This window comes from Sparus aurata, chromosome 7 (genome assembly GCF_900880675.1).
Source record: "Sparus aurata chromosome 7, fSpaAur1.1, whole genome shotgun sequence".
Taxonomy (NCBI): Eukaryota; Metazoa; Chordata; class Actinopteri; order Spariformes; family Sparidae; genus Sparus; species Sparus aurata.
The window spans coordinates 7468923-7490578 of record NC_044193.1 but is presented as its reverse complement, the minus strand read 5'-3'; the positions used below and the strand labels follow the sequence as shown (position 1 = coordinate 7490578).

The 21656-nt window shown below is 41.6% G+C and overlaps 1 protein-coding gene and 1 long non-coding RNA gene across 2 annotated transcripts; one reads left to right on the top strand and one right to left on the bottom strand.

The window, feature by feature from the left end:
• Window positions 1-400: 400 nt before the first annotated feature.
• On the bottom strand, window positions 401-21562 carry jph2 (junctophilin 2). Its single transcript, XM_030423430.1, has 6 exons — window positions 20699-21562; window positions 16503-17316; window positions 6581-6699; window positions 3750-4678; window positions 2374-2474; window positions 401-2275 (listed from the first exon to the last, which is right to left on the bottom strand). The coding sequence occupies exons 1-5, from the start codon at window positions 21075-21077 to the stop codon at window positions 2394-2396; spliced, it is 2322 nt and encodes a 773-aa protein (XP_030279290.1). The 5' UTR covers window positions 21078-21562; the 3' UTR covers window positions 401-2275; window positions 2374-2393.
• Window positions 8688-11986, top strand: LOC115585225 (uncharacterized). Its single transcript, XR_003984671.1, has 3 exons — window positions 8688-8749; window positions 11444-11484; window positions 11946-11986. It is a non-coding gene; the product is annotated as an uncharacterized LOC115585225 (long non-coding RNA).
• Window positions 21563-21656: the final 94 nt, after the last annotated feature.

The window sequence follows — 21656 nt, the reverse complement described above, 5'->3', positions numbered from 1 at the left end:
ATTGGCCTGTAGTTTAAAAAAAATACTTTTACACTTTCAGATGTTTTTCAGTTTACCATTTGCAGATCTCAGATTGACTTATTTTAGGTGTGTTTTACATGAGAGCTGCAGGAGGAGAACAGAGGCCTAACCCTGGTTTGGTTTAAAATTAGGGTGTGGTATTCACTTTGGCCCAAGGGACAGATGGGGGGCAGGGTGTCTCTTGCTGGCAGACAGGTGGCGTTTAAAAATACTTAGGTCTTCTGCTGCTAGTCTGGATTTCTTGTGGATAAAGAATGGTATTGTATGAAACTCGTATGATAAATTTAGGAACTTGTAAAGCAAAATTGGAAGAAACATAATCCGGGGAATGAGGTGAAGATGCAGACAGAAGGGCTTTAACCAAAACATTAAACACACATGTTGTAAAAGTTTTTATTTAATTTCAGCTTTGTTCATTTTGACCAGGTTTGGCTACACAAATGCTCTTTCTCAAATTCAGCAATGTTATTTGATCTCACTAAATGCACTAAAACAGACAAAACAATATGGCTCCTACATGACACTACATGAATACTGTTTATTGCACATAGCATTGAGTCCATCTGCCAATTTGTTAGTAAGTATAGACTATCCACCAAAAATGTATTCTAAATATACAGTTTTATTTTGTAGATTTTCTATTTTGACATGAAAACGATGCGCAAGCAGTGCACTGTGTTTAGAACAATTTCAGCAAAAGTCCTCTGAAAAACTCCTATGTTGATGGATAAAAGAGCGGGGAAGAAATATTAAACGGCACATCTGGAGAGTGCTCTTCTCAATGTAAGACCTGGAGTTAAGAATCGTTCTGTTTTTCTCCATCTCACGATCACAAGGTATTCTGACTCCTTAGGGACATAAATAAATCTAGATTTGCATTTTCCCTCCGACAAAAATCCTGCGACAGAATATTTTGAATTCTGAAAAAGATGTGCACTTCAAAACGGTACAAAAATACAGACACATACACACAAAGTGCCCTCATGCGTACAAAAGTTGAACTTGTGTTTGGCTCTGAAGCACAACAGGCCCTGAATATAATGCAGTGGAAGAGTGTGGACGGTTCGACGTTGAAAACATACGTGAATCCATGAACCCTACACAGGCAAACACGTCATCCAAACCCACTTCCTGCTGCTAATATTGTATTAATATAAATGTGTAGCTTGAGCAACCTTATTACAACATACAGTGATTGTTTTAAACAAGAAAAATCCCAGCCTTCATTTTCTGATTACGTATCCTATCGCAAAACATACACAACTCTCATTTAAAACCACCTGGGTGGTAAACAGCATTGAGGAGGAACATACAGTACGGACACAATCGCAGTGACACTCATAAGCTCCCTATTTTCTTTCTCTATTGGGTTTATCAGCTCCCAAACCAAAGCAGCACAATGACAACAAATGCATATAAATCCCAGTGAAAATAGAAAATTTCACAGTGTAGTACACCACAGTCTCAGATACAGAATTTGCAGGATGTAATTAGCCGAAATTGTAACTCATAATTGAGTCTGGGGAGCGACAAGATGAGAACAATAACTTGGCTTTACAGTGTTTTGATACGACACATTTCATAGTGCTGCTTAATCAATCCTTTTTCAGCTTTCTAACCACTTTGCAGATAATTAAAACAATGATTTTTAACAGTTACCAAGCTAAATCTTTCACACGTCTGCTGCAGTTGTGTCTCAACAATCAAGTTTTTGAAGTGGAGAGAATATTCAGTCTGGATGTTTTTTTGTTTTTTTTTAAACATTCCTTCAGCCGGCGATTACATAAGACAAGCAAACACATCTTGTGACAAAACATAACGAAAAACTGAGTTTGTCCAATCTTGCCTGACCCGGCGTTGTGAGAGCCAGCCACTGTTGAGTTAAAAGCCCTTTTGTATGATGTTGACACACTCGTGACGCACTGTGACGAAGTTGGATTGAGACTTCCACAGTGCATCCCTGCTTCTCCAGTACTGAGAACATACTCTACCATCCAGCCCCGACTTCATCACACAAACACCATCATATTCAGATGCACTGAATCCTTTTCAGTCATTCAATGTCCTTCAGTTTGTCAAACCTCTGGAAAGAGAGGAGCTTCACAGAGCCTCACACAGTCACACCAACAAAAACCTGAAGAGGAGCTGCGGCTGTCTGCGTGAGGCCTCTTTCTCTCCTCAGCGGTCGGTGCGGTTGATCTCCGGTCCTAACTGAGGAGGAGGCAGCCCATCTCTCTCCAACACTGCTGGTGACCTGCAGCATAGATTTGTTTTTTCTTTTTTTTTAGTGGGCTTCTTTCACTCACCTACAAAAAGGGCAGTGTTTTTGTGAATTTGTATATATTTTACTACCTGAGGAGGTGGACAATGTCTCATGACAAAATGTGTACGAAGAGAATGGCCAGGCCGATGTTGAGCAGGATAACCATGCAGATCATGATGGTGTTTGGGCCCTAGAAAGACAGGAACACATGAGAGATGAGGTCATATCTTGAATAGGGGTGTGTCAAAATATCGATACTACGATATATCGCGATATTTCGTCTTGAGGTACGTTATCGATACACTGGTGCCAAATATCGATATCAAAAAATGTAAAAAAATGTTTTTGGCCCACCATCACCACCACCACTCTTCGGAGGACAGCTTTATCTTTATTCAAACATAGCTATACAACCAAATAAAATTTAAAAAATGGTTTAAGTAGCTCTGAAACCCACACATATAGATATTTAATGATAGTTGTAGTCAGTGTGTGTGTTAAGAAGAGACACTGTGCAATATACTCTGTTTACTTGGCTGTCATTCATGTGAAATTGATTGACAATGTTTTGTCATTCCTGTGAAATGGATTCAGTGCAGTCAATAAATTCTGAATTTCTTCAGTGACACAGATATCGTGATGTATCGTGGATGAAATTTCTTGCAATATATCGATTATCGCAGAATCGCTGTATCGTAATATTATCGTTATCGTGGGCAAAATATCGTGATAATATCGTATCGCGAGGTACCTGGTGATACCCAGCCCTAATCCTGAATACGAAGAATTAAAATGACTACTTGAGGGGGATTAGTTAAACATTTTGGGAAATATGCTTTTCACTTTTTGATTTGGTACCACGCTCATGTCTTTCCGTCACTTAGTGTAATGGCTGGGAGCGAGGGGAAACAGGTCGCCAGGCTCCGTCAAAAGGTTCAAAAGACATCTGTTTTCCGGCACCTCAAAAGCTCATTAATTAACTCGTTTCATCTTCTCTGTGAGCTTTAGAGGTGCTGGGAGACTCCTGGTTTGAAACCAAATCAGCATATTTCCCAATACGTCAGTTCATTACTTTGATATTATTTAAAACCAAATGTAGGCATGGGGGTAAGAAGATAATAACTGAATTTTTTTTTTTGGGTGAATGTATCCTTTAAGTATATACACGCTAGACAACACTGTATAAAAAGAAAGCCCACATGTTGTCCATGTCACGTCAAGAGGAAGAACCTTTTGCTACAAACCATCACATCACAAATTTAGGGGATCAACAGTGTCAGGAGGATTCTTCCTCTTTGGACCACGAACGTCTGAAAATGTTGTAGCAATCTGTCAAATAGTTGTTGAGATATTCTAGTCTGGACAAAAGTGGTGGACTGACTGACAGACTGACACCCTATAGACACGCTGCTAACACGCCTATAAATAATCAAATGTGAGTCAGAGTGTATATTTACTGTCTTACCTCCAGCTCCGAACACTCCGCAGTCACCTCGTTGCTTGAGTTCGGCACCATAGATTTCAGTCTGACTTCTGCTTTGGAATCCACCTTCGGGGCTGGTTTGGCGACGATGGCTTTGGCTTCCACTTGCTTTGGAGCTGTTTTAGGTTCACGACTGGGCGCAGGTTTCGGGGACGGGGCTGGGCTGGGTTGTCGTTTCGGTAATGGCTTTGTCGTCTCTGCTTTGCTGGAGGGCCTGCTCGCCTCCCTGGACTCCACTTTGTTCTCAGAGACCGACGGCACTCGCTCGTGGACAGATGGAGCTCTTTCAGTTTTGACCTCGACGGGTTTAGGCTCGGGGGTGACAGCTTTGGCGGACACTTTGGAGGCGGGGCGTGGTGCTTCTTCTTCATCTGGAGCGATGAGGCTATTTCTTACAGGGGCAGCAGCAGCAGCGGCAGGAGCGACGTCTGGAGCTTTAACCTCAGAGTCAAACTTCTGCAGGGGCTTGATCTCCAGGTCAGAGCCCTGCTCGATCTTGTTGCTCTGACGACTGGGGGTGCGGGAGGGGCCACGGCTGCTGGGGGCCCCTCCGCCCTCAGGTGCAGCCGAGGTGGAAACAGAGGTTGAAGGAGTAGTGGGGCGACTATTGGGCTTGCTGTTGGGTTTACTGCCACCCTTACTACCACCAACTTTATTGGTTTTGTCGTCGTTCCAGCCTCCTGGACTGAGGAGTTTGGGGTCTTCCTTGCTGATGATGCCTGGGCTGGGGGAGGGGGTGCGGCCTGGGGATGAGCCAGGCATGAGGCTGTCCAGTTCATTCATGAGTGGGCTCTCCGGTGGGGTGGGCAGGGGCTCCTCCTCCGCCAGCAGCGGCTCGTGCAGTACAATGTCTGTGTTCTCACTGCCTTCCACGACCTCCTGTAACACTCTCTTCTTTAGATACTCAGGACCTGTGTGAGACCAGTTCAACCACAAGATTAGTCTTTACAGATTCAATAAGTTAAAAGAAATGATAAGCGTTGATCTCTGGCTTTATCAATGTCATTATCATGTAAAAAAAATTATCTAGGTAACAAAGTTGTTACTGAGCTCTCTTTTCTCTCTCCCCCTGCAAGACGAGTTCTAATAAATTACAGTAAAAAATAACTACAAGAATGAATTTAAGAAACTCTCTTTTTTTATCCCCTGCTATCCTTCAACCAAATGAATTACCTTTGACTAAAACACCAGGAAACAGCTACAGGAGGAGAGACTTTACATCTTTGAAGGCAACTTAATTATGCTTCCAGTGGCTGTCACATGTAGCAACCCTTAATAATAATGCTCAACATCAGTGCATGTGTTCATTCAGAAATGTGTTGTTTTTGCTCGTGTTTCCAAGAGAAAAAGGTTTGGAAAATGTCTATATCAAAGAGGAGGAGAGCTTCTACAAGGCTAAGTTCGCCCTGAAATTAAAATTCAGTCGTTATCTCCTCGCCCTCGTGCGGATGGAAAGTTTCATAGTCCACAAAACATTTCTGGAGCTTCACAGCGAGACAGTGTCGCAGCATTCTCAAAATGTTTTGTGGACTACGAAATTTCCCATCGGCATGAGGGTGAGTAGATAATGACTGAATCTTTATTTGTGTGTGAACTTGACCTTTAATATGACAGGTTAAACCTGCTAAACGGCTATTTGTTTTAAGCATGCATTACTAAAATTGGCTTTTCCCAGCTGCGGATGAATACACTGTTGGTGCTCAGTGAACATTTACAGCAGCAGGACTGTGTACTGGATCCATTCAACATAAACTAAAGTGTGTGTTTTCAAGGTTATAAAGGAATATGTGCCCACAGTAGAGCTCTATGGCACGAAGGAATATGATAAATCAGGCTGTGGATACACAGTTGACACTTTTTACTGGGGTCAGTTCATTATTGGTTTCGATCATTCGCTGTCACGTATTGAAAATAAAAGTAATGCATAATATCACCGGACTTATCCTTAAAACTGTGCGGCTAAACGGCTGCTTTCCTGGTACAAACGTAACAGATGGTCACGCTGACACTGTGTTTCTGTGTTGTTGTCTCCTTGGTGAGAGATCTTTCATGGAAGAATGCAAAGCAGGACTCAGCCAGGCCTTGTCCATTTGTAGTATTAGTCAGAGACAATTCGGGCAGCTGCTCAGAAAGCCGGATGACTCTCTGTTTGTGTCTGATTGCTTTAAGGCCTCTGCTGAAAGTGAGAGAAAAAAAAGCAAGTAGCTCCTAGATGACTGCCCTGCTTTCCCGTGAATATAAGTGCGTGTCACCAGACTCGCGATGAAACCGATACGACCCCTTCGACCCAATAAGATGTTCCTTTTTTAGACATTCAAATGCGTCTACCCTTGTGGGGAGCCTCAGCCAAGGATCCACTGGCTCAGGCTGGAGGCATGCACAGGGATGCATTATAAACTAGATGAGTGGTGAGCAGTTATCAGTTTATTTGCCGTCTCCTTCGAAAAATGTCGCGCAGTAAATAAGAAGCTGTTGTTAATGTCACACAATCTCTGCACCAGCTGAGCAAAAACATAGATTTGTGTGTCCTGTTTGTATTGATGCCACAAATATAAAGAGGATTTGTCTGCAGTTTGCATTTACGTAATTTGAGTAAGATGGTAAAAATGAACTATACAAGAGAAATAATCTATGACATCCTATTTCAGGTGAAAATAGCTGCTTGAATAAATCTGTGCTTTGACTCATTAAGTCTTTGTTCCCGCGCTGTATTGTCCTATTTAACAGAGGTAACAATGTGTTTAATAGCCTGGATGTTTTTGCATGTTATCAACCATTTTGCAGTTTTCCTCTTGGATGACGAGTCCACTGACCTGGCTGGTAGAAGGTAGGGGAGAGCTCTTTGGCCACCAGTCTGGCGATGCTGGACTCACTGTTGGAGGCCTGAGCGGCCTGTTCAGCTGCCTCTGCCTTGACCTTCGAGTGGAGCGTCCTGCGCGGGACACATGCAGCACAATTCAAACACGGTACTACAACAATCATCCAGGTGTTTTGTTTTACTGTTAGTAGTATGAGTTATAATCTGAAAGTCATACTTTTAAAATGCATTGAAAATACTATTTGTGCAGATATCAAACGCTGTTCGGCATTCCCCAGAAATGTGCTTATTTTCTGTCTTGCCAAGAGTTCGATCAGAAGATCGATACAACTCTTGTCTCCAACTGTCACCACAGCAGCAGCTGGTTAGCTTGGCTTAGCATAATGACTGGAAAGGGGGGAACAGCTTGGTTTGTCTCTGGCCAAGGGTGAGAAAATCTGGTTGTTGGCAACTCCTGAGGTCACTAATGAACTTTTGTTTGTTTAACCTGTATAATACCTGTACAAAAACTCATTCAATATAAAACAATAGTAATAAAATAATTACTTGCATCTCTAGAATCATAACTTGGTCAGTAAATAATATACATTACTAAACGTTTTAATGCACTCTGACCTTGATAGTGACCTTTTTTAAATCAATTTCAGCACTGGGCCTTGAAAGTTAGCCCCAGGAGATGATGGCTTAAAACTGTTTAATGCTGACCAAAAATACCTACAGCACAGGGCTTGTTTATAGTATTCAATCATGTTGAAACGAGGGCTGGGGGTGGGAGACTGCCGGTCATATGGCTCATTAGTATTATTAGCTATCGAGAGAGAGGAGTGATGTCCCTTTCTGCTGCTGGGCCGGGACAGAAATAAATTATGCTTTTATCAACTCCACCAAGACAATGATTTATTGCTGGTAAGTCACCAACGGCTCCATCACAACACATTTAATGTGACAGGTAGACGGAGAGGACACCTGACCAACAACAATTATGATTGATTATTGCCAGAATCTGAAAACACAACACAACATTAAAAGTTGCTTGTATAAGTCTCTCGGCTGACACGACGGGGGCTATCGCCTCTTGAGGTACAAAGTGGGACTACAGGAGAGGACGGAGCTAGCTGGTTAGCATGCTAGCTTCAGGAACTATCTCTGCAACACAATGCAAACACGTCTTTGACACAACGTCAACGCTGTTGTTTCTTCAACCTCTGCTGACAAAGTTTGTTCATTTTTTTTGATGATTAAACAAAAAATTCTTGCCATATCTTACAGAAAGTTCTCTGAACCAAACACATAAAACACTTAAACCCCTCGAAAAACAATACTACAACATATATCACATCAGACATTGTAAGTTCTTCCACAAAGAAGCAGTGCAGCTTACAAAGAAACCAAACTTTGATTTAAGAGTTCAACAGGCTGTTCATTCTAACTCTAAATCTTGTGTTTAATGGGGGAAGTATGTCGTTTTGGGGCAGAAAGTCAAACTTACAATGGATTGCATTGCTACAGAGCTTTTCCTGTCTACTGACCGCTAAAAGCACTTTACAACACTCGTCACATTCACACACTGATGGCAGATGCCGTGCAGTCTGCTCATCAGGAGCAATTTGAGGTCAGTTTCTTGCCCAAGGATACTTCGACAGACTTGGAGAACCTGGGAACCGGACCAGCGACCCTCTGAGCGATCCCTCTGATTACTGGACGACCTGCTCTACATCCTAAGCTACAGCCGCCTCAACAATATTAATGAGGTTAAGCTAGAAAGGTGGCAGGGTCCGCTGAATGTAAACAAAGCAAAACAGTACGAAATTGTGTTGTCCTTTAAGGTCAGTTTGTCTATTGAGTTTATTCAGTAAAGAAAATAAAGACAGATCGTTAATTTAGTTTGTTTAGGCATAAAAAAAAATCTGTCAATGATTAAAATGTTCCCGAAACTACACAGCGCACCTTTTAATGATATGATATTCTTCAAATAAAACATGAGAGGGATCAGATGTTTTAGTAGCTGCTGTATACGTCATTCTTTTATATATTTGCAGTTGGAAAACTTGACTCAAGTGTTTGACCCATGCTCTTTTGGCAGATGCTGTAAGTAGCAGCCTCATCAGTCAAGTTTGATGCTGAACAGAGAGAAAGAAGCACCGTGCACCGACCATTTGGAGACGTGAGTACAGACCGAATCACTGTGAAGTCACTTCCAGGTAGACAACTGACAGCTGGAACGGACTGCGCAGAAGTTCTTATAAACAAACTTTGTAATAGTTTTTTTTTATAGCTAATTAAAACGAAATATACCGTAAATAAAATACAAACAGTTAAGCACACTTTCACGATACAAACAGTAGAAATATTTACAAAACTCACCTGCTCAGTGAGGCTTTGAGCTAAATGCTAACATCATGCTAACATTGTTGCAATGACCACACAACAGTGTGTGTTGAGAATGTCAGTTTTGCATGTATTAAGTAGTGAAATTAATCACTGGATGGATTACAGCGCTAGATGCAAAAAGTCAGAGGATCAATCCTCTGGACACTCTAAATATCTGTACTATGTTGTTGTGTAAAAGTGGAAATGTTCACCTGACTGAGAACATTTCACCTGCTGTTGGAAACTCAGAGGATCACCAAAGTCAGTTGGCTTCATCTACTGGAGGCCTATAAACAAACCGCATGGACTCGTTTCAAATATCTGTTGGAATAAATCAGCCTGGACCGACAACAACAAAGCCACCACCGCTCGCACGACTAAAAACCAACATCTGAGTGCTGAGAGTTCAAGGCTGCTGCTATTAACTGTGAGAATTACTGATTGTGATTACTCTGTGGATACTTCACATACTGTAACTTTACACTGAGCTGAAAATAGCTGCCTGCGCCACTTGAAGACTCGGTGGGGAAGGTGCTTCCCACTGGAACAATTAGAGACTCCTGAGGTTCCCTGTTAGAGATAGATGAGCTCCACCTGTCCACACACAGTCAGCACCTCCTGTTCCAGGAAGCCCTTCAGCCTGTTCTCACAAATCCCACACGTTAATAATGACACTAAAGTCATTCATTACAAGGTAGAGTCATACTTACATTTTCCGAGGCAGGCTGAAACTAAATCATACCACACGAACACGACACAACAAAAACAACACACACAGTCTGATAAATGGAACATGTTTGGGAATACTACTTTGAATTTCTTAATTTTCTAATTTCCACTTATGAAGTAGCTGTCAATCAATCCAGTGAAAACACAAAAATAAATAATGTTTTAGTCTTAATCCCTCAATACTTCTCTGACTTTCGTACCCCGTCTGAGGCCCCACGCTCATTGGTTTCTACTGGAAGACATAATTAATTAAAACATTTTTTTTAAATATGCGTCAGTAATTTCCTTGAACAGTTGGAGACTGTAGTTTATAGGAAAGTTGAGTCAAACAGGAGGAAATACAGCAATTAACTGCGACTATTTTCAGAGGCGGATTGAAGCACATTTGGTGCTCCAGGGAGTATTTCCAGCAGCAGGATGTGGGATTGAGTCAAAATCAGAATCAAGAATCAGAATTGCGTTCATTGCCAAGTAAATTTACATGTACAATTCATTTGCTGGAGGTGTAAAAACTACAAACAATACTAAAAGTACTTAAAACACAAAATATATATATATAGAGTGCGAATATGAATATAAATAGAGTGTGACCGATTTTTTAAGTAGGTGAAGACGGACCAGATTGGTGCAAAAAGTTTGACCTAGATTGAACAAGCTCACAGTAGATACTGATACTGCAATGTGCAAAATAAGAGTGTCTGTGATGTGTTCAGGCACAATATTGAGTTTAGTTCTTTCTCATTTTGGCAGCACTCAGCTATGATTACATTGTCGCTTCACTTACAAACAGGCCTGAACTGCAAAACTAAGCTTCGGGTTCTGCTGGGTATCCCAAATAAAACTTATAACAGATGCTCGTGAGACAAATGACAACAAATACTACAGAAAGTAGTGAGCTAAAGCAGAATCAGCACCAACACTAAAAAGAAGGTAGGTGGAAAATGGCTCGTTGCAGCCAAGTGACTTCAGTAGCTGCTACAACCCACAGTGTGTCCGTGCCAACACTACTGTTAGTACCAGTAATGTGCTGAAACATCAGACTTGAGAGGTGATACCATCACATGTCCTTTAGTGTGGAGTAACAGCTCACTCCTACAGCTTTATTCCTAAATTCCTAACTTATCCAAATGTAGTATGCTGCATGAGTAAATATCACAAGTGCCTCTGGGAAGTAAAGAGCAGCTTAATATGGATTTTCCCTAATGGAACCTTATATTTATAGAGAACCAGCAATGTAATAATATATCCTCCATGGTCGTTATAGTTGCTAAAATTAGCTAGCAGTATGGTAGGTGGCAGGGCTTATATGGGGACTGTTTTGACTGATAATACGCACCTGACCTCAGACTGAACATTGTTCAGCTGTTGAGTGTTTCTGAACATTTGAGTAACTTTTTCAACCCTCGGCCCTGCTGCATCCCTCAGCCACTGTATTAACTGTTATTACAGCTAAAAAACAACAAAATAAAGACATAAATCAAGAATCAATGAATTACATGATAAAATCACATGTGGTAGTCATGGTTTTGGGGCTAGCTAAACGTAATCTTGTTGGCAGTGACTCACAACAATGACATTTCACCAACTTTAAAGCTGAAATGCCAAAATTGTTGGCAGACAGGTGCTTATTTACACACAGTAGCATTCATTTGGAGTCCGTCCACAGGCCACTTGGTCAAAAATGAACACGTTTTCTGTCCTCTGTGGTACAGAGCAGGTGTTGTACGGTGGGTTTTAAGACCTTTTTCATCCCGAACAGCTGCCTGTTGGAACCAAAGGGAAACTGCAGCATCTTTTCATGTGAGTTCTTTCCTAATCCTTTTCTGTCCAACCAAACATGTGATCCATCGTCAGTGTTGGTTATACGTTGTTAAGTTGTCAGCAGTGAAGCAGATGATGTGGTCTATGTAATTGTTGATGCATTAACATGTGCATAATTTTGATTCCCTTATACACTAACGAATGTAGTAAAGTACAAAGTAATTTCCCTCTGAAAATAAAGTACATGTACCTCAAAATTTAACTGACACACTTCAGTAAATATACCTAGTTACTTTGCAGCATCTCAGGCAGAGGAAATGAAGGCGATCTCTTGAAATACCATAAACAGATTTCTTTTTTAAGCCCTCACCAACAATAGAACAAAAGGACATTTGCCAGAATGGCCCTTTAGGTTGTCTAACTGTGTTGGTTCTCCAATGCTTATCTGCAACCAAACATGACACTTGACACTGTGACCTAAATACCCCCTATGCTTTTAGGGGCGCCTTCAGGAGATGCTTGTTGTACTCTGAGGAGAGAAGAGACGTCAGCTGTAGGAACAAACTGCCGTCAACACTCAAAGCTAAGAGATCAAAGAGTAATCTGCACATTAAATCTTAATTTAGAGCTCAGCAAATGTTATAGCTTTTCTTCGGATAGGTCCTACTGCTCTGCTGTTTTGTAACATTTGTTTTTTGTCATGCTGCAGTTGCCCCGGAGGCTGCTTATGGCAAGAGATATTCTGTCAGTCTGGCATGTGCCACTGGATCTTTGTGGAGGGTCCTATTCAACTGTGTTGCAGTGTGTGTGTGTGTGTGTGTGTGTGTGTGTGTGTGTGTGCAAGAGTGTGTGTGAGACGGAGGGCGTGTGAAAGAGTGATTTAGTTTCTATTAAAAGACGACTAAATGTTGCAGAGTATAATTGAATCAGTTTGCCAAAATACACAGACATTAAGAGCTAATTGCAACCTCGTTATTACAACATTGCTAAGAGGTCGCATTTACAGAGATCTCATCAGTTTCTCCCATTACTCATCAGCTAATTTTTCCTCTGCCACATTATTTCTCGTTAAAAATAAGTAACGCATAAAAAACAGAGTGTGAATAGTCCAGATCTGAGGTCAGGGCTGACCTGTGTTTACAAATGTTACGCCCCGCTGATCGCTCACGAACGCGAAATGCTCGTATCAGCAGTACAGTATGTAATCCAAGCTGCACAACTAAAGCTAGGTGTGGTACATATACACGCTAACCCTTTATACCCAAGCACTTGCTTATGAGCTGTGTAATATTTATATCCATGGAACCATTTGACACCACTGCTGACGCGAGGTAGACCGAGATCTGTGATCTCTAACTGTTGCTGGTGAGCAGCAGAGCTAAAGGCTAAAGCACACAGTGAAACGGTGTAAAGCAGCAGGCAGACTGCTGATTTCAAGCAGAGATTTGTCCAGACTGGACAGGTGTTTGATTTGCTAAAACTGGACAAAGGTGGGTAAGCCTGAAATAAGTGTGCAGACAAAACTAAAGAGCCGCTAAGAGAAAACAGTGCATGTCTGTGACTAGGCAGGAAAGATGGTGTTTGGAGGCAGGGGGAGGGGGGATAATCAGCTGTTGCATTCCCCTGTGATTGTGATACAGCAAGAGTGTGCCTGTCCATATTTAGTCAGGGCTCCTCTGTGACCACAGGGCCCCTGTGTGTGCGTCATTTACACCCTGTCCTGCAACACAGGTCCTCCTTCAGCACGACCCACGCAACCGAACAATGTCCACAGAGTGTCTGAATGCCACTGGACATTAGCTAACTGGACTTGAAGGGGCCAGGTTTGGCCGTCCCATGCAGCGCACAGGTTGTACATGTATTTTTAACAGTCGACCTCACTGCCAAAGGATCACAGAGTGATGAAAACCACTGCCAGGAACAGACGTGTCATGTCTCCACTGATTATATAATAACTGATTTTAATGTAACGCTCAGGACCACACAACACGGTCTGTTAGCAATACAACAAAGCAAAAATGTCCTGCATTTCAAATCTTACTTTAAATTACTGAATTATTATCAACAAAATGTACTTAAAGTATCAAATTTAACTACTCTTTCTGCAGAAAATGCCCACTGTGACTGATATACTATTAAAAATAACATTTCCTTGTTAATACTGATGGATCTACTGCTGTAGATGGTCAAGGGGGAGATAGTTTAAACTATTTCAAATACAGTTTGGTAGTTTAATCCAGCTCCTCTAAAGGGTCACAAGATGTATATGAGCGGTTCTGAGATACCGTACAAGTTTATTGTCAGTTTACAGTGATATTCAATTGTGTCCTCAGGCAACTCTGCTCTAGAAGTTTATGCACAAAAGTTGATTAATGGGAAAGAAAAGAAGAAGAAACAGAGCTCGGAGACATACATTTCTTTCTCCTTTAATGTCTCAACATTATGGATGATCTAACAGGTATTTAAATGAAACCATGAAACAGGTTTATATGTGAAATGTCTCTTTTGTGGAACTGCTAATAACTCAATAACAACAAGGAGCTTTTTCACGAGTTGCAATGAGCCATACAGACTGAGAGTGAGTGATTTAATGTTCTGTATTTTCTAACCTCTATAACCTATTTTTTCACCTGAGTCTCTCTGTTTGTTGGTTGGTTTATCTGCAGTTTTACACAAAAAACTACTGAACAGATTACCATAAAACTTGGATGTAGGATGGGTCTCAGCCCAGAATAGACGTGTTTCAAATAGTGTGAAAGAAGGTGTCGACATTTCCATTATTTTCTCAGGGAATGATGAGTGGATCTTGATGAAAAAGATGTATTTAGGTGGCAGCTGTCTGTGAGTCAGTACAAAAGGGGACTGTTGGGCCTTGGCTGAGGTATGAACTCTGCTGAGTGCTATTCTAGTTATGTTAACATAGTTTTAATCGGAAAAGTAACTCTAGCTGTTAAGATAAAATGCAGAGGAGTAAAAAGTAATGCATTCACTTCTTAAATGTAGGGAATTTGAAGTGTAAAATAGCATAAAATGGAAGAAGTAAAATATAGTTAAAGTATTTAAAGCTGCTACTAGGAAGAATCTTTTGTTGATTCTGGCGGCCCCTGTGGACAAAAACAGTATGAGCACCACACTCTCATGTCTTTAAGATTTAGATCTGGCTAGCAGATTTGGAAGCAAGCAAAAGAAAGAAATCAACTATTTTTATTAATATTTTCTTTATTGAATAGCTATTCGCAGAATGCATAGCAACCGTCGGCTTGTATTTGTGGTTATTCAAGATTAATAACTGAAATATAGCGATGCTGAAACATACTAACTTTGTATTGGTGCCGTACCACCAGACCACAAAGCAGCTACTTTTCTCAGGCTGCCTCAATTCATCCTCTGCCATAAAAAAATATTTTTAAATTAATAATTTTGTTAAAATCTCCTTGTAGTACATTTAAGTAAGTTTGTCACATTTCACAATTGGTCTTCCAGTAGTGTGTAGTTTGACAAGAACCTGGTGAAGATACAGTATATTTCCTATGAGGTCATGTTTGGTTTGTAAAGGCCACCGCGGTGTCTGAAAGCAGTCCCACAGAAAGTGTTTGCTTCCATTGTCAGCTCCGTCCAGACGCCTGTGGATTTGCCGTAGGTGAGCTTAAAGCACTGATACAATGAACATGGCCCATAACTCTTATATACTGCTTATCCTCAGAGTACAATATTTAGATTTCAATCTGCAGGCACAGGGGTCTGCAGTCTATCAGTGCTGTAAACACAGAGCTTATTTCAGGTGCTGAAGATGACTGTGGACAAAAACACCACCACCTTGTAAGGTCACAGACAAGCTGCTGGTAGACGTACGCGCGCATGAACAAGAAAATATGTTTCACTACAGTTTGATTCATTGATTTAATATGAATTGATTTCAGTGCACTATAATTAGAAAGATGTTTAAACATTTTAGTATTCACTACATTTTACAAACAGGTAGTCACGGTGTTTATTCACAATCAGCTCTCAACAGATCAAACTGATGCTCATGGAACTGATCTGTCACGAAGTTAAAGGATCAGTTTGACATGATATCATTGGTGAGCTCTAGAGGGGCTGGCAGACAAATAGGCTAACTGTTACCTCCTGTTTCCAGTCCTTATGCTAAGCTAAGCTAAGCTACGCTAACTGTCTCCTTGCCATAGCTTCATTATAGCTAAAACACATAAAAATCAATCTGTACAATCGCACAAAAACAAAAATACTAAAATACAAATGATGAAACTCTTGCAGTCTAATGAACTGACACAGGATTGTCACCGATTCCTCTGAGCACTCAGTACGAGTTAAGTTAATAATGTGACCGTGAAATGTATAAGCGTCTCCAAAATGGAGTCAGACTACGGACTACGAATTATCAAGAACATTTCTGAAAAAGTTGGTCTCGTTTTTAAAACGTATACAAAGAAATTAACCAAATATAGTGCTAGCATGCTTGTTGTATTCGTGTTGTAAATATTTACACTTGCATCCTCTCTCTGCTTCAACCTGAGCTCACCAATGACTGCTGAACCGGCTCTAAAAAGCATTTTCCCAACATCTCTGCAGCCACTAAGAACACAGGGGGAAGATGAAAAAGCTATTTGAACTGTCACAGTTGGATTTTGGGACACCGCTGCTTTTAAAGTTAGTCCAGTCTTCATTGATGAAATGCCCGATAGAGTACACTGCCAGCTACAACTTGTATTACATTCATCACGGAGAGCCATGCTATCCACAGTGTGATATGAAATCCTGCGGTTTCACTTAACGGTCACTTCAGCCTGTGCACTCGTTATTTCTTATCTGTAACACACTATTAAACAAACCTAATAACTCTTTGGTTTTGTTTCCCATTATGAGAATTACTGTGAGCAGCATTCAGAATCAGTGAAGGGAGTTTGTGGCTCTGAATTGTCTCTTTTTATTGCTTTTGTATTCATATGAACTGTAACCCTCAGTTGCATTCATCCTCTTCTCTTTGAGTAACCTTAGAAACAATAAGGAGGATCATCCCTCCACTCATCTGTTCTTACCTGGAAGCAGCGATCTCTGCCTTCTGCTTGCCGATGGCTGCTGCCCTTTGAGCGCCCTCCACCGCCCGCTCCACCTTGTGCTTGATCTTGGTTCCCTTCAGCTGGATCACCCTCTTCTTCATGGCCTTCACCAGCATGTTGTTCATGTACTTGCCCTCCTCCTTCCCTCCCTCGGCGAAGGTGGTGCAGCCGTAGCCGTGTCTCTGGTTGTTCAGCCACTCGCCCTCGTACTTCAGCCCGCTGGACCTTTCGCTTATTCCATATCCTGAGCGCTTGTCGTTCTTCCATTCGCCCATGTAGACCTCAGTGGTGGTGGCGTCAATGTCGGCCTCAACTGGGGGGAAATCCTCTGCTCCGGCCAGGCTTTCGTCCATGCTGATGGTGGAGTTGGTGTCGCTGGCGTTGGAGCTGAGAGCTGATTCCGTCCTCAGGAAGCTGATCTTGCTCTTCTGGCTGGACAGAGAGGTACTTGATTCTGACTTCTTCAGCTTACCCAGCAGGGATCCCCGGCGGAACAGACCCTTCTTCTTGGGTTTGACAGCTTCTGGGTCGACCTGGAGAGTGAGGGCGAAGCCTCCACGAGATGGTCCAAGCTGGGTAGGTGTGGCAACGGGTGTCTCCTCACCTGAGGCGTTAGTGGTGGTGATGATGGGGATGTCTTGCTGCAGTACGGTTCCATTGCTGTGTTCGCTGCGTAGGGAGGTCAGGGAGGTACGGAGAGGGGAGCGGACGACTGCTGCCATGCCATAAGGAACGCTCTGACGGACCCCATACCCGTGCCGCATCCCACCAGTGAACTGACCTTGGAAAGTACCTGGAAACATCAGAAAACAGAATAAGATTTAAATGCATCCCAGACCAAGGTTCAAACATTCATCCGGCAGCCCATCCTCATCAGAAAAACAACCATATAGGTCAACGATGAAAGTAGCTTAATGCAACATATGTTTACGTTTCTTGTTAGGTGGAGAACTCTAGTGGCTGTGGTAATTATTACGGCTGCAAAGGAGGAAGTCAGGAGAAGTTGTGTCAGAGTCACAAATCTGAAGGTTAGAGGTCAGAGAACGCTGTTCAGGTCCAGTGTGAGGCCACGAGTCAACGGTGAGTACATCTAACTAACTAGTGGACTTAAGTAACGTAACATAGACACATTTAAAAAACTAAAGTTAAGGAAGCAAACAGCAATGTTTTCCACTACGCCTGTTGCTGGTATGCTACAACGGTAATTATTTGTCAGTTGCCGGCAATCGACCTACAGCATTCAGTCTTTTTCAAACAAAGATGGTAAATAAGTAAAGCATCACCAGGAGGTAAACATTTTCATATGTCCAACACTTTGGTTCATGAGTGAATACCTGCAAAATTAATGACATCCTCAATAGCATCACCTGTACTTCATGTTTAGTGCTAATTAGCTAGCTAGGATTTTGTGGCATCTAGGGGTGAGGTTGCAGATTTCAACTAATTGAATACGCCTCGTCTCACAGTCCCCTGTGGTGGTCGCTAAAAACGTGAAGAATGTGAAAGACCCTCTTTAGAGTCAGTGTTAGGTTTGTCCCTTCTGAACTACCATAGAAACATACATCTGTAGATGTAGAGGATTCGTGCTAATGGTAAGGTTATTAAAGAAAACGTTATCATGAACATTATATTCCATTTCTGCCTAAAGATCCCCATTCAATCCTAAATACAAGGATTGCTGAAGCTATGGAGCAAAAATAGTTCACTCCATATAAAACTACAGACACTTTAAGTTCTACAAGAATGTCATGGATATCTTCATCGTGCAAAGTCTCATTCATTAATGTACTCACTGACAAGTCATCTCTAGGTCTGATCTCATGCTAAAATTGACATGAGCGTGGATTATAGTGACAGCTAGGCCTCAGCCCGTGAGGACAGGAGGGCATGAGGCTTTTGGGCTATTATTACATCCTGACATCTGGTGCTATCACATCCACCCCCCCAACAACTTCCACCAGACTGGACTTAAAGCTGATGAGTCAGCTGTTAAGGAGGGAAACCACAGCTATTGTACCATCAGAGATCTCCACAATCGATTTTAATTGTCTAACATATTTAGCTTCCCTTTACAGAGTGAATCGGATGATGCACAAGAGGCCTCCAGAGAATATCTAAGGGGTAAAAACTTGTTTGTGAGATAACCAACACTCGCTTTGAGTATAGCTTTGTCCTGTAACTGAGCACTTTCACGTGTCAGTATACCGACTTTTACTTAAGTTAAGAATATAAGGAATACTTCCTCTGTTATTGATGATGTAGTTCAACAAAATGGAAAGATTCCTGTCTGGTTTGATTTCCATCAAGCTGTGAGCTTTGAGCTCTTGACTGACAGCAGCAGGGTGATATTTTCTTCTGGAGACGGCTCGGTCTGTCCACGTCGCCTGCAATGAACTTGGTGCAACAGACTATATGGCACATTTATCTTGAGGGATATTTGTTATTACAGTTGTATGATTTAAATAGCCACACTGTAGTGTAATCCAGTGATGGAAAATGACTTTTTAATCAAGCACAATTTGAGCATTGTCTTTCCTTTTTTCCATTTCCATGTTATTCCACACTACTTTTTAATTGCACTACATTTATCTAATAGATGTATTTATCAGTTACAAATGAAATATAATATGCATTTATATAAATCAAACTACCTGACAACATGAAAAGATTAAATAATCTTAATCTCAATCAGATAAAGCATACGCATAAATGTTATTGCATCAGTAATAATCTCCAGAAGTGGCCATTCTGCATAATGAGTACCCATCCATGTTTATTTTGGATGCATATTTTGCTCATAATACTTTTAGACGTTAAGTATGAGATTAAAAATGCTGAACTTTTACTCAAGTATTTTTATATTTTGGTAGGCTCATGACTAATTTTACTGACATAAAAAATGTTAGTACTTCTACCTCGACTGGAGGAATCACAGGAACTTAATGCAGAGCTCCAGTGTTGGAATGTAACACAGTATTTACTCAGATACTTTACTGAAGGACAAGTTTATTCTTTACTCAAGTATTTTCCATTTCATGCTACTTGATACTTTCTCTCACTACATTTGTCTGACAGGTGGAATTACTTCAAAGATTAGGATTTAACATAAAACATGAAAACTTAATCACCCAACAGTGTTCAAAGAGTTAAAACTGCCTCCACTTTAACCACCTGCAATCTGCAAAGTAACTAGTAACTAAAGTTATCAAATAAATGTAGCGACAGGGGCGTAAAAAGCAGAAGAAAATGGAAATACTCATGTAAAGTACCTCAATATTTCACTTAAGCAGAGTGTTTGATCAGGTTTCCTTCGTTACATTCCATCATTGTATAGATATCAACGGCATTCACAAGGGCAATTTTCTGAATTATGAGTATTTTTACTTTTGATACTTTACATTTACCTGATAATACTTTTACTTAAGTTACATGTTGAAACTTTTACTATAAACAGAATATCTTTACACTGTAGTATCACTACTTGTACTACAACAGGAACAATAACAGGAACTTAAAGGGTAATTCCAACAATTTTACACATCAAAGTGTTTTCACATGTTTAGATGAGTACTACTGTGGTTAAAAAAAGTAGTATAAATCTGTTTGTGGCTCCAGAGGAGGCAGCATGTAATCTGATAAATTGCCTCCAGTGATTTCACTCAGTGGCCGAGTTGCATCTTGGGTAATGTAGGCAGCATGTTTTGAAAGGGAAGACGAATCTGAGGAATTAAAAAAGGTGACCTCTCTGGTTTTTCTCTGTCAATTTCCAAAATGAGTCCAACAGTGTTATAGGAGTGCAAAGGCACCAGTGAACTGGGGGCCTACATTACCCACAATGCAACTGAGACACTGACTGACACCTGTGGAAGCAATTTATCAGATTACAGGCAGCGTCTTCTGAAGCCACAAAATAACTTATACTACTTTTTTCACACATGCAGTACTCACAAAGACCTGAAAGCATACTGGCAAGAAATTGTCAAAGTTGCCCTTTAATGCAGAGAACCAGTGATGGAATGTTATAAAGTACATTTAGTACTCGATTACTGCATTTAAAGCAGAAATGTAAAGTACTTGTACTTTGCTTGGCTGGTGCTGCTTCTTCAACTCAAGTAAAAAAAACTCTATCCTTTCTGTTTTCGCTCTACAACAAATAAAAACTCAGTTCTTCTCACCTCCATCCGCATATGTCTCTGTCCCGTACCCGTCCTGGAGCCCATTATTCCACGTCCCTTCATACTTTGCTCCACTGCCGGCACTGATCCGGACTCCGTATCTGCCTTTGAAGCCATGAGTCCATTCCCCTTTGTAAATCCAGTGTCCTTTGGTCTCTAGTCCCAGACCGTGACGCTTCCCCTGCGACCAGTACCCCTCGTAGGTGTTTCCGCTGGGCCAGGTGTAGACTCCCACCACCTCGAAGCCGTAGTTCCAGGAGCCGGAGAACTCGCCCTGGCCTTTGGGTCCGGTGCAGATGCCATGGCCGTGGGCTTTGCCTCCCTCCCAGCCGCCGCAATAAGCTCCGCCGTCGTCAAACTCGAAGCGACCTCCACTCATGCCTCACCGCAGCCCAAATTACGCACCGAGCAGAAAGTAGAGCACTTTTAGTCTGTTACCTGGCTAAAGATAAAACCTCCGTCAGCCACACTTCACCTTCACCTGACATCAAAACCGGTTGGAGATATCCTCGGTGCTGAACTTGTGGGGGTTTCTTCTTCTGGAGTTGGTTTGGGGACTTCTGAGCGTGTCCATGAAGCTCCGGTGCGCACTTCACACTTTACGCAAACTTAATTTCACTCCGGTGTCTTCTTCTTCTTCTTCTTCTTCTTTTTCTTGGTTTCGTCGGTATCGATTCGAATTTCCTCGAATGATGGTGCTGTTACAATTTGTTTTGGATTAATGCCTGTTAAAAAATCGAATTATTTCTGTATGTGCGTCTTGATAAGCCAGGGATCTTACATGGCTTTTTCCAGGTGGCCACAGTGAAAAGCCCCTTTCCCCCCTGTCCCTGCCACCCAGCTATCTCCTGACGGTCGCTGCTGTTGGAAATATTTCAGCAGACCTAACAAGGCGACCAATCCACACACACACACCCTTCCAAAAATACAACCCAATCCTTACTCTGCTGCCTGCCTG